At 43.8% G+C, this 13403-nt stretch overlaps 2 protein-coding genes across 4 annotated transcripts; both read right to left on the minus strand.

Annotated features, from left to right (window-relative positions):
• Positions 1-2966: 2966 nt before the first annotated feature.
• Positions 2967-8327, minus strand: LOC140392018 (BTB/POZ domain-containing protein KCTD21-like). Of its 3 annotated transcripts, none has more exons than XM_072477166.1 (2): positions 8204-8327; positions 2967-3924 (listed from the first exon to the last, which is right to left on the minus strand). In XM_072477166.1, the coding sequence occupies exon 2, from the start codon at positions 3912-3914 to the stop codon at positions 3171-3173; it is 744 nt and encodes a 247-aa protein (XP_072333267.1). In that variant the 5' UTR covers positions 3915-3924; positions 8204-8327; the 3' UTR covers positions 2967-3170. The 3 variants fall into 3 exon arrangements, with proteins under 3 accessions (XP_072333267.1, XP_072333269.1, XP_072333270.1); XM_072477168.1 differs by lacking the exon at positions 8204-8327 and adding an exon at positions 5203-5245; XM_072477169.1 differs by lacking the exon at positions 8204-8327 and adding an exon at positions 4972-5187.
• On the minus strand, positions 6274-8303 carry LOC140392017 (lipoyl amidotransferase LIPT1, mitochondrial-like). Its single transcript, XM_072477165.1, has 2 exons — positions 8204-8303; positions 6274-8107 (listed from the first exon to the last, which is right to left on the minus strand). Exon 2 carries the CDS (start codon positions 8098-8100, stop codon positions 6982-6984), a length of 1119 nt encoding a protein of 372 aa, XP_072333266.1. The 5' UTR covers positions 8101-8107; positions 8204-8303; the 3' UTR covers positions 6274-6981.
• Positions 8328-13403: the final 5076 nt, after the last annotated feature.

The raw sequence follows: 13403 nt of genomic DNA on the forward strand, positions 1-13403 counted from the left end.
GAAAATCTAATGCACCTCACTCGCCTGGGGTGTTCAAGGCAGCCTCCTGTCTCATCTCCTCACGGCTAAGGGTTAATTCAGGATGTCATGCCTCGTCATTGCTGGCCTTTGGCTGATCTCATCTTGTGGAGGGATTGGCATCTCGCTGTTGCTGATCTGACCTGCTTGACGCGCAAACCTGCTTGCCTCGCCTGCTCCCCCTGCTCAGCATCTGACCTCACCTCGTGGTGGCTTTTGGCACCTCTCTGTTGCTGGCCTGCCCTCAGCTCTGGGTCGAGCCTCCTGCTCACCTCGCCTGCTGCTCCCTCTGCAGTTGACCTCACCTCATTGTGGCTATCAGTGCCTTGGACCTCAGTGTTGTTGACTTGCCCTGATCAAAGCTCCTCACATGTGCGCACCTCAAGTAAACCATTTGTATGGTTTGGATCAGTGTTTTCCCGCTTTTTCAGACTCGTCAATCAGAGTCTGATTTTGCTCTGCATTGCCTGCTGATAATTTGAGCCTATCAGCAAATTCAGATTAATCAGGCTCTGATTGGATGCCCAATGCATGGCCGGGAAGGGCCCCCCCCCCATTGGTTTAGGGGCCTCCCCATTGGTCAGCACCCCGTGCCTAGGCGCAGTGTGTTTCATTGTAAATCCGCTTCTGACAGCACTTCTGCTGGCAAGTAAGCAATATTTATCCAAATTACACAAACATGGTTCAAAGTTATTACTCCCAGTATAGTACCTTAGCTTAGTTTGACAAGCATCTCGATGGATTTGAGCAACTCTCTGGTACCTGAGAGAAATGCTCACTCTATGAGTATCAGTGATCATTTGTGAGATGGAGGAATGAATAGTGTGGGGATCAAAGAGAAGGAAAAGCAAATTGACATTTCCAGCAGGAGTCATTGAAGGTGAATTTTTAAAAACTTGCATTTATGTAATATAAAAATGGAAAATGCTGGAAGGACACAGCAGGTCTGGCGGCATCTGCGGAGAGAAGCAGAGTTGATGATTTGAGTCCGTATGATTCTTCAAAGTAGACTTACTCCCTCCACAGATGCTGCTAGACCTGCCGAGTCTCCAGCATTCTCTGTTTTTATTTCAGATTTCCAGCATCTTCAGTATTTTGTTTTAATTTCATTTACATAACACTTTTCACGACCACAGGCTATCATAAAGCACTTTTCAGCCAATCACATACTTTAATAGTGTTGGAAACACAGTGACCAATTTGTTCACAGTAAGTTCCCACAAACAGCAATGTGACAGTGATCAGTTTCATGATGTTGACCGAGGGATAAATATTGGGCAAGAAACCAGAGAGAACTCGCTTCATCTTCAAAATAGTGCCAAGGGATCTTTTCTGACTCCCTGGGAGGTGAGGCTTCAGTTTCATGTCTAACCTGAAAGATTGCACCTCAGTCAATGCAGCATTTCCTCGGTAATGTAGTGTCAGCCTTGGTTTTTGTGCTCAGATCCTGGAGCAGAACTTGAACCAAGATCCTTCTAGCGCCAAGATCAGAGCACTACCAACCAAGCCATGGCTGGTACAGGTTTAATACACTCCACCATCCCAATCCCTTCAGATTATAATCACTGCAACAACTGTAGTTTCCCCATTACTGCCCCAGCAGGATCATCTAACTTGTCTTAGAATCTATTGGGTTAGTACCAAACCATGCGGTGCACTTACCCACTGATGTGTGTAGTATGTTTTAATGGAATATTTTTAATTATTTGGTAGGAAAATTTACTCAGATAACCAAGACAAGAACATAACACTTGAAGTTATATTTATGGGGTAAGATCATATACAAATCTGTCTGCAGGTAAGCTTTGATTTTGGGGCATGAGGCAGTGAGATCGTTTCTCCAGTCTTGACTGTTTGTACTTAATTGCAGCAGCAATTTGAACATAGAGATAGTATTACTGATCAACTCCATAACCAATATATTACCATGCTTTTTTAAAAATCTTCTAAGTGCTGTGTTATGCACATTTGTCCAGTAAGATGCAACTAAATTTAATTATTTTTCATCATTTGTGGGCGGTAAAGTGGTTAGCACCGTTGCTTCATAGCTCTAGGGTCCCAGGTTCGATTCTCGCTTGGGTCACTAACTATGCGGAGTCTGCACGTTCTCCCCGTGTCTGCGTGGGTTTCCTCCGGGTGCTCAGGTTTCCTCCCACAGTCCAAAGATGAGCAGGTTAGGTGGATTGGCCATGTTAAATTGCCCTTAGTGTCCAAAAAGGTTAGGTGGGGTTGCTGGGTTGCGGGGATGGGGTGGAAGCGTGGGGTTAAGTGGGTCGGTGCAGACTCGATGGGCTGAATGGCCTCATTCCGCACTGTAGATTCTATGACCAAAGTTTTCTTTGGCAATAGCTATTTGTGGAATCTTGCCGTGTGCAGATTCCGCCACATATGCTTACATAAGAGCATGCATTCCACAGGAAAAACAGTCATTTATATAATGTGAATTGTTGTGATTTATTTCTGATATGGTGTGGTACAAATGTAAGTATTTCTTTCCAAATCTCAACTGCTAATACTATTACTATTTAGGACCAATTTTGCCTCCATTTTTATTTAAATATTGCCAAACCTTGTTTTCTGTAATGAGAGAAAATCAACAGCGAATATTCATCATTGTGGAAGTTAACAAATTGGATTGACACAAAACCCTTACACTGGGTAACATCCCAAGCTACTTCAGAGGAGTAATCACACACACAAAATGAAACCGGACAATAAAAGGGTCTATTCTATACAAAGAATGTAAGGAATAAGTTGCCAGGTGACTAAAAGATGGATTCAAGAGGTGACTGCCAGACAAGGCAGCCACAAAGTATTCAATGATTAATGTACAGCCAAGGACATCCTGCCAATAGAAATTAGACTGCGTCAGTGTTCAGCAACTCTCAAAAATGTATGTGCATATTTAGGATGATTTATTTTTAAATAAGTGTCCTCAAGCAAGTGAATCTAGCAATATTAGTTTAATCTCAACTGCAAAATTCCACTGTACCACCAAAAGAATCAACAATCATGATGTTACACATGACAGGGATTTATTACTAAGTGCACAGCTGGTAATAAATGCTGTTCTAAATAAGAAAAAGGAAGAGGCTATTATTTTTTTTAAACCCAAAAGATCGGAAATACGTGTTAGTTGGCTTGCAGTATTATCAATACTGAGTGAAATGCAGAATCACTGGATCGGATAAAACAGAAGGAATGGAATGAAGAAGGAATCCACCATCGACTGCTATTTTTATGATTTGCTGAACAAACATTTCCAGATTTCGGATTCCCTGATGGCTTGGTGAAACATAGAGGCTTTTCCAATTCTGCATTACATAATGTCTTTCCATTCTAGTTCCATTACTTTCAACCCATTCCAGCGAAATAAATTTCAGATCTTCCAGGTTGGTGCCTGCAGATACATTTTCTCCATTGAAAACATAGTAAAATTTGGAACTGAGGATTTTCAGTAAGGCACAGGATGTGGAAAATACCTGAACGCTAACAATTTTTACAGTGGAGGACCCAACGTTATGTAACTTCGAGTTATGAATGATGTTAAGCATTACATTTTTTTTAATTTCAGTAACTGGCGGCTTGACCATCTGCAGAGCCTCCAGCAGAGGTTGGATCTGGAAAAAATCAGCCTCTCTGTTCAGAAGGTCCAGCTCTTGGAAATTAACTGGAAGGTCCAAGTGCGATGTTCGAAGAAAATTCAGGATGTAACGAAACATTTTTCCATCTCTGTCTATGAAGTAGTTTCCTCGCTGATCCACGCTGGTGGTCATTATTCCGGTAAACATTAAGCCAAGCATTGATTCTGGATAGCGAGTTAAAGTCTTTTGGGAAGTGGTGTATAACGTTCCCCCTACATTCAGCGTTATTGGTTCTGACATGCTGAAATCCATAACTTAAAATCTGTAAGCAAAATAAAGAGTATGATGTGGAATCCTGAAGAAAAAGTATATCTTGTTAAAAATGATCTGCCTTTGTTGCTAGGTCCTAGAGTGTTCCAATAGTCTTGAATCATGTATAGAGAACTTGTAAGGATTCGCCTTTTTCAAAATGATTGTTAGCTGCTTTTAATACCAGTATCAAACACTCCCTATTATAATATGGCATAATTAACTGCAGATTAATTATGCAGTGCTCATATATGTCCTCAAAAGTGGTCAGCTACAGTTGCACACTCAATGAAATCAGCGTGCCTTTCTGTTTCCCTTTTAGGCATTTAAGAGAGACTGCCATTTAACGTCAAATTCGGAACAATTTTGTGCTGTGGGCCCTTCTTGCTAGGAATTGGTTTGAGAATTACTGAGCTTCATGACATCATCACTCATCGCCCACCTCAGCTACACTTGCAGCATTATTTTCTAGACAGCGATTCGGAGCAGAAGCCCAATAATGTTCCTCTACCTAACCCGGGAGCACAAGAATCCAAGTGTAGTACCCGTGCTACTTTTGCAACTGAGATCAGTTAACTTAGTGTGAAACAGGGACTTCCTGATCTGTATGTCTTAACCACTCAAATGGATAAACTCAAGTGAACTACTACTGGGAGATCTAAACCTAAAAGAAAATTGATTCCACAGAGTAGCCATTTCCCCAGACAGTGTGTTTCTCTTCATACATCTAACGTAGAATACTCCATAGCTAACAAGTTGTCAACTTGAAAGTGTCAAACACCACAGTAAGAAGTCTTGGAAAAGTGAAGTATTGTTGCATCACGTAAGAAAATAAAGATAACGTTTTGAAGTTATACGTCCCAATTAACTTTGAATGTCAAAATAAGTTGTTATGAGCACCATGCTTTAGCAGATTGAATTCCAGGCCAACAAAAGGCCTAAAAAAAAGAAGAGTATGAACTGCAACGTCAAAAACCATGTACTTGGAGAATTCTTAAACTATTCCTTTTGTTGATCAATAAAAATTCCAGGATAATCTGCATTTAACATCTGCCCTTACCTTTCTTAAGAAAAAGCAAACACGGTCACACCCAAGATCACAAAAGCACGTCAAGGAAGTTTGGATCCACAGACCTATTAAAACTTTGTTTTCTCTTCCTTAAGTATTATTCTAATGTTTATTTCTTCTGACAACCACCTTATTGTAACAAGATCACCAAGCTAATTGGACTTAATTCGAAGTTTGATGGAAAATAATTTGAAACAGGAATGTGCTGCAGGTGCTCCTTACCTTCTGGAAAAGGCTGCTCAGCCCACAGCATTCTGGGATACGTGGTTTAATTATTCTGTCCCAGAATGCATTTCAGCTAGTTTCATTTGAAACCACACCTGTTGTACAGCAATTGCTGTCACATGCTTTTCTTATTCACAAGATATGGGCAGGGCTGTGATTGCCCCTTCTTGAACTGTTGTAGCTCGTGTGGTGGAGGCATTCCCACAGTGTTGTTTGGAGGGTGTTCAGGTATTTTGATCCAACGGCAATAAAGAATGTGATATGTTCCCACAGGGTGAGCTCATGGCTGTTCTGGGTGGAGAAGGTCATGGATTTGGAAGGTGCTGTCACCATAGAATCCCTACAGGGCAGGAGGCCATTCGATCCATTGAATCTGCACTGACCCTCTGAAACAGCACCCCACCTAGGCTCACTCCCCCACCCCATCACCTCACCTAACCTTTGGACGCTAATGGGCAATTTAGCATTGCCAATCCACCTAACCTGCAAATCTTTGGACTGTGGGAGGAAACCGGGGCACCCAGAGGAAACTGACGCTGACACGGGGAGAACGTGCAAACCACACAGTCATCCAAGGCCAGAATTGAATCCGGGTCCCTGGCGCTGTGAGGCAGCAGTGCTGCCCACTGTGCTACCACGCTGTCAAAGATGCCCTGGTGAGTTGCTGCAGTGCATCCTGCATACAGTACTCACTAAATGCTGATGGTGGGGGGTGTGAATGATTAACGTGATGTGCGGGGTGCCAATCAAGTGGGATGCTTTGTCCTATATGTTGAGCTTTGAGTGTGATTGGAGCAGTACTCATCAAGGCAAGTGAGAGTATTCCATCACACCCATGATCTGTTGATGGTGGACAAGTTTGAGAGCCAGGAGGTGAGTTTCCTGCAGTAGAATACCCAGCCTCTGTTGTGCATCTTTTAACTGTATTTTTCCTAAACTCCCTTAGCTACACTTGTTTTTCCTCACCCGCCTCCTACTCAATACCTATTTTCTTTCTTGTCTCCTGTAAAATGTTTTTGTACATGGTGGAAATTCAAGTTGTAATAATAGTGCAGCAGCTTTCAGATCTAATTTATCAATATTTATTCATTACCTTGGCACAAAACAATCCAAATTTAACTTAAAGTAGATAAAAAACAGAGGTTTGGAAATCTTTAATAGCAAACCAGATAATGATAGAAATATATAGCGAGTCAGCATAATTTCAACACTTTCTTTTTTTCATTTATAATACTGCTCTATACAGTACAATATATGACCGCTACCATCTCATTTTAAAAACCTTTCTTCATGGGATGTGGGTGTCACTGGCATTTGTTCTCAAGAAGGTCTTCTTGAACCACTGCAATCTATTTTTTGGATATTACAAGGATTTTATTTACAACAAAAAGTTATCTTTTGCACCCTGTATTGTTAGTATTTTATACAAAAATATTTCTATGTTCTACTTAGCTAGTTGATGAATTCAAGCATTTCCAACAATAGATAGCCAATTACATTATTTTGATTCAAGCTCTTCACCCGTACAGGCTATTTGTGTTTCAATTTTCCCTAAAGAAAATATTTATTTCATACTACCTGGGTCTTTTTTTCTATCTCTCCAGTTTTAACTAAAGTAGCACCATGTATTGTAGGAAAACATTTTTTTTGTAAAACTCAATTTTGGTAAGAATTGCACAAAACAAATCCAGAAACATTTTTTGATTCAAGCTATCAGTTGGTAGGTTCAGCAGTATTAAATTCAAGTTTGCATGGGAGTTAACAAAAGGCTAAAAATTACATTATCGCCATAACATGTTCACAAAGTGCATTCCATCTGTTATGTAGCTCATTGTCCAGGGAACAAGCCCTTAAATGGGCGCTTGCCAAAACCATTGTTTCAGTCGGGCAAAACCTATTGCCAATGAGGTCTGAGGCTAAGTGGTCACACATGGCAGATGGTAGCCAGTCAGAAAACACTTCAATACTACAACTTTCAATCCTGCCATGGTTGATGCTCATGTTCAATTTAACATCTTCCTCGTTCACATCATGGTGCAGAGAGAACAAGTGGCTGATAGTGAACTTGGGTGTTCTGCCATAGGTCCACTCCCAGCTTTTAAGCTCCTGAGTAAATTTGCCAATTCCTGGCAGCAACGAGTCGTCTCGAGGGTCGATGAGCACAATTTGGTCACGGAGGCTGTGGCGCCTTGTGTACTCCGCAGCAATGGCCTCCATCAGTACATCACAGGTGAGGGTGGGATCCTCTTCACAGAGGTTTTTCACTAGGGCAGGTGTGCTGGGGGTAGCGTTGGTTTGAAGACCTTGGTGTGGAGACTGGAGCACCGAGGAGAGCGTGGACCTGTCTGAGTTGCAAAGCAAGGTGCAGTGGTGGTAGGCCGAGGTCCTGCCAATTTTGGAGGCAGTGCCTGAGATCTTGAAGGCGCTGTTGAGCAGCAGGTCGTACCTGTCTGTGGCCATGACATCCAGGTGAGGTCGGATCCCCTTCAGGGCGGAGATGAGCAGCTCCAAGTTGCCACGCCTGTCGTAACGCTGCCTGGAGGTGAAGAAGGTCAGGTTGATGTTGCCAAGGTCGTGGTACACGGTGCCTCCCCCGCTCCTCCTGCGGCTCAGCTGGACCCCTCGCTCCCTCATGAGTTTCAGGTTGCATTCCCGCCAGGGGTTCTGGTGGCGACCGATGACCACGGCGGGGCCGTTCCTCCAGAGCAGGAGCGCCTGCCCGCCCCAGGTCTGCACGTACTCGTGAAGCCAGTCCTCCAGCGCCAGGTTCTGGTAGATGTCGGTGGACAGGGACTGTAGGAGCAGAGCGCCGCCGGCCCGGCACTCACCCAGAGCGGCCAGGGTGGTGTAGCGAGCACCCCACAATGCCCGGAGTCCCGCTTCCAGCAAGGGCATGGCGTTGCTGCAAAAGATAAACTAACAAATAAATAAAAATGAAGCCAGTAACAGCACGGAAGCGGCCGCCCCTGCAAACTAATCGTCAGGAGCGTTTACTCACCGCCTTTAAAATACTCCCGTCCTAAGCAAAGCGCCTTTCCCTTCGGCCCCAAGTCCTCCTGCACCGTCTGTCATTGCAATGGGAGAGGAACTTGTGCGGGACATCAGATGGGCTAGTTTCACTCCCTCGCCTTCTCTCGTTAGCGCCATCTACAAGGAGGTGCTGCTGGACAAAGTCCCTGCAGGGTTGATAGAGGGCTTGCACACTTCCAGACGATTCTGGGATGGCTCCCCTTCCATGACTGGAAGAGAAACATTGACATATTCCATAATGTACTGGGTTTTAAAGACAAGGGGAGCGAGGGGTGGTGCAATAGCGAGACGGAGGGATAAGGCACCGTCAATGAGATAAAATGTCCGTAGGATCCCTACAGTGCAGAAGGAAGCCATTCAGCCCATCGAGTCTGCACCGATCCTCTGAAAGAGCACCCTACTAGCGCCCACCCTATCCTTTATGGGCGACATGATAGCACAGTGGTTAGCACTGTTGCTTCACAGTCCAGGGTCCCAGGTTTGATTCCCGCTTGGATCACTGTCTGTGCGGAGTCTTCACATTCTCCCCATGTCTGCGAGAGTTTCCTCCAGGTACTCCGGTTTCCTCCCACAAGTCCTGAAAGAAGTGTGTGTTAGGTGAATTATAACATAGGATTTACAGTGCAGAAGGAGGCCATTCGGCCCATTGAGTCTGCACCGGCTCTTGGAAAGAGCACCCTACCCAAGGTCAACACCTCCACCCTATCCCCATAACCCAGTAACCCCACCCAACACTAAGGGCAATTTTGGTCACTAAGGGCAATTTATCATGGCCAATCCACCTAACCTGCACATCTTTGGACTGTGGGAGGAAACCGGAGCACCCGGAGGAAACCCACGCACACACGGGGAGGATGTGCAGACTCCGCATAGACAGTGACCCAAGCCAGAATCGAACCTGGGACCCTGGAGATGTGAAGTAATTGTGCTATCCACAATGCTACCGTGCTGCCCTTGAACATTCTGAATTCTGCCTGTGTACCCGAACAGGTGCCGGAGTGTGGCGGCTAGAGGATTTTCAAAGTAACTTCATTGCATTGTTAACGTAAGCTTACTTGTGACAATAATAAATATTATTATCCCCGTAACCCGAACTAACATTTTTTGGACAACAAGGGGCAATTTAGCGTGGCCAATCAACCTAACCTGCACATCTTTGGACTGTGGGAGGAAACCGGAGCACCTGGAGGAAACCCACGCAGACACGGGGAGAATGTGCAAACTCCACACAGACAGTTACCGGAGGTTAGAATTGAACATGGGTCACTGGCACTGTGAGACAGCAGTGCTAACCACTGTATATGTGCTCCTGTGATACTTCCTGCATTGCAACAGTGACTAGGCTTCAAAAACACATTTTGCTTGGAAGTACTTTGGGAGGTCTTGGGGTTAAAAAAAAAGGCATATCAGTGAATTTATTTTTCAACGGTAGTGATTTTTTGTTACGGTCCCAGTTCGTGCTGCAACTGGATGGGAAGATCCCAGAATGGATCCAACAGCTCCTTAGACTGTGACTTTTTACTTTTTTTAAAACATGGAGTCACACGACTACTCATTAGTTTTAACAACAGGAAAAACACATTTATTAAACATAAAACATTGATGTGCCCATCTCTGAGCAAAGCCTGCAGAACACAGTCCTTCACTAATTGACTAACCAACCTTGCTCATTGATGGATTGAGAGGGAGATGTTGTTCATTGCACTTACCTTCTGATAACTTTGCAGGCCAACACCATATGGCACCCTAGATTTTGCTCAGAAACGCATTCACCACACAGACTGCAGGAATTCAAGGTGGACGCCTTCCATCACCTTCTGAAGGGCAATCAAGGATGGGCATTAAATGGTGACTCTGCCAGAAATGCGCAGATCTCAAGAAGGAAAAGAAATGCCTCAGAAATATCTGCCAGGGGTCAGCACGGTGGTGCAGTGGTTAGCACAAACTGCCTCACGGCGCCGAGACGCCAGGTTCGATCCCAGCTCTAGGTCACTGTCTGTGTGGAGTTTGCACATTCTCCCCGTGTTTGCGTGGGTTTTGCCCCCACAACCCAAAGATGTGCACGTTAGGTGGATTGGCCACGCTAAATTGCCCCTTAATTGGAAAAAATGAATTGGGTACTCTAAATTTTTTATTTTTTAAAAAATCTGCCAGATCAGCCAATATGTAATGTACTACTGAATCTATCAGGCCACTGATACGAAGTTTAAAAGGACAAATAACTTTATTATCTACTCCAAGGAAGCAAAGGGAGAGGGCCCATCACTTATGCTGGATGGCAAGATTCCCCAGGTCTTAGCATTTATTGACAACACTCACCCAGTCGCTTCTATTAATTCACAGGCATTCATGGATTGTAATGGATCCCACTCAGTAAATCTCCAAAATGTTGTAACCATAATCATCCAAGCATCCAAGCTAATGCCAGATATTCAAATGTTGACTATACAGCCCCATCTCAGTGTCTAAAATTAGGATGGATGCCACATGCTTTTTAATTGTACAGTTCACCGAAGCTCTGATTCACAGCAGAGAGAGGAAACTCGGGGAAAGGAGCTGCAAATGAGTGGTAACAGAGACACCTGTTCCAATCTTGAGATAGCCAATTATCCAAACCCACTTTACCCAAAAGGTCATTGCCCACTTTATTTAAAAACCTCTACCCAACACACCATCAAACCTTACGGAGAATTCCCACATCTCTTCAGCACCATCATTGCAACATAAAGTGCAATGCACCTCAAAGGAATATTTGCCATAATGTGTTTTTTTGTTTTATTGGGTAATGGGATCTTCTTTGTCTGGTATTTATCCTTGCCAAATTTGATATTCGGGGTGTGTGTCCTGTTACCTAATTCTGATACTCTTTGAAGGTTCTTCCCTCCTGGGATAAAGTGAATGATGCCTCGTTTGGGTTTCTGGAATTGCTCGCATTATTTATGCTGCTGCTGTGGTTGCCTGGGCCAGTTTACCATCCAGCACAGGAAGTGTCATTTCAGTGGGCCACCTGAGCAACAACTTACTAATATCTCAGCTCTTTGTGCCACAAATCTGATGCTGAGTATAGCCTCAGCATATTCAAGAACATAAGAAATAGAAGTAGGAACAGACCATATGGCGCTTCTAACCTGCTCCGCCATTCAGCAAGATTGTGGCTAATCTTTTACCTCAACACCATTTCTAATTCTCCATATCCCGTGATTTCCTAAAAATCTGTCTGTCTCAGCCTTAAATATTCAACTGGGATAGAAAATTCTGAAGATTCACAACCGTTTGAATGAAGAAATGTTTTCTCTTCTCAGTCCTAACTGATTGGTCCCTTATTCAGAGACTATGATGCTGTGTTCTTTTTTTTTTTGTTGCTTTTTTAAATTTAGAGAAGCCAATTATTTTTCTTTTCCAATTAAGGAGCAATTTAGCATAGCCAATCCACCTAACCAGCACATCTTTGGGTTGTGGGGGTGAAACCCACGCAAACATGGGGAGAATGTGCAAACTCCACACGGACAGTAACCCAGGGCCGGAATTCGAACCAGGGACCTCAGCGCCGCAGTCCCAGTGCTAACCACTGTGCCACATGCCGCCATGACTCTGTGTTCATGATTCCCCAATCAGTAAAAACAACCTCTCAATATCTACTCCATAAAGTCCCTTCAGAAATCTTGATTTTCCTCAATGGGATCGTCTCTCATTTTTCTGAACTTCAGAGAGTAGAGGCCCAATTCTCACAACCTCCCATAAAGGACAAAGCTCTCACCCCAGGACCAGGAGTGGGGGCACAAACTGTAGAGCTGCTGGGAGGTCAAGGGAACTTTGACTCAAGGCTCCATTCAGAAGACATTCCAACATGGAGAATCTTAAAAGGATGGAATTACGATGAATGGAGCCCAAGTTTACATTACAAATATTTAATAATAATCTTTATTAGTGTCACAAGTAGGGTTACATTAACAATGCAATGAAGTTACTGTGAAAATCCCCTAATCTCCACACTGCGGCACCTTTTCGGGTACACTGAGGGAGAATTCAGAATGTCCAATTCACCTAACAAGGACATCTTTCGTGACTTGTGGGATTTACTGACTGTCCAACAAATGAAGAAGTTACCAAAAATATTTCATTTTTGTAGCTTTAACTTTAACAGACAACAGAACCAACACAAATTAAACATAAATTAACAGGCGAAGGTAAATTCCACTTTAAAGAGTCAACACAACAAAGGTACGTCTTACACAATCACAAGCACCCGCATCAGTCACCGCATATGTGTTCCCCTATATAGCCACACAGTTCCACAATATGCTGCTCTTTATTAAAGCAGGGTGGGTCAGGAGTCTTATCTGACAACAACCACCATCTCTGGGTCATTTGGAACAATTATCATCAACAAGGCAAATTTTTACAAACTCTCTTTCCCTCGGGCCATGACAATCCTGATGGTGTAGCTTTCCAGAATTCCATTACCAACCAATAATATTCCAGTTCACAGTTTGGCCGTTTCTGGGAAAATACTCAGCTCTCCGAGCTATTCGCACAACTTTCCAGATTTTAGATCTGATTAGTCACCTTGCAGATTGTCTCCAGGATCTCCTGTCCATTTTTCTGCCAAACAAACAAACTAACCCCTAGACAAATTGTATGTAGAACTAGGATACACCATTTATAAATAAGGGGTCTCCCATTTACAACAGAGGTGAGGAAAAATGTCTTTTTTCAGTAGATCTTTGGAATTTTTCATAGGGATCAACGCAGGTTGGATAATTTAATATCTTCAAGGCTGATTCAGACAGATTTTTGATTGACAAAGGAGTTAGGCATTATGGAGGACAGACTGGATCGCATAGTCAGGGCCACAATCTGATCAGTCATAATCATAGAATCATAGAATTTACAGTGCAGAAGGAGGCCATTTGGCCCATCAAATCTGCACCGGCCCTTGGAAAGAGCACCCCACCCGAGCCCACACCGCCACCCTATCTTTGGACTCTAAGGGCAATTTATCATGGTCAATCCACCTAACCTGCACATCTTTGGACTGTGGGAGGAAACCGGAGCACCCGGAGGAAACCCACGCAGACATGGAGAGAACATGCAGACTCTGCAGACAGTGACCCAAGCCTGGAATCGGACCTGGGATAATCTTATCGAATTGTGGAGCAAGCTAGCTG

The sequence above is a fragment of the Scyliorhinus torazame genome, chromosome 15, assembly GCF_047496885.1.
Source record: "Scyliorhinus torazame isolate Kashiwa2021f chromosome 15, sScyTor2.1, whole genome shotgun sequence".
In the NCBI taxonomy this organism is placed as follows: Eukaryota; Metazoa; Chordata; class Chondrichthyes; order Carcharhiniformes; family Scyliorhinidae; genus Scyliorhinus; species Scyliorhinus torazame.

Coding starts and splice junctions, on each gene's coding strand:
- LOC140392018 (XM_072477166.1), bottom strand. CDS start 3,914: ATGGATTTCAGCATGTCAGAACCAATAACGCTGAATGTAGGGGGAACG.
- LOC140392017 (XM_072477165.1), bottom strand. CDS start 8,100: ATGCCCTTGCTGGAAGCGGGACTCCGGGCATTGTGGGGTGCTCGCTAC.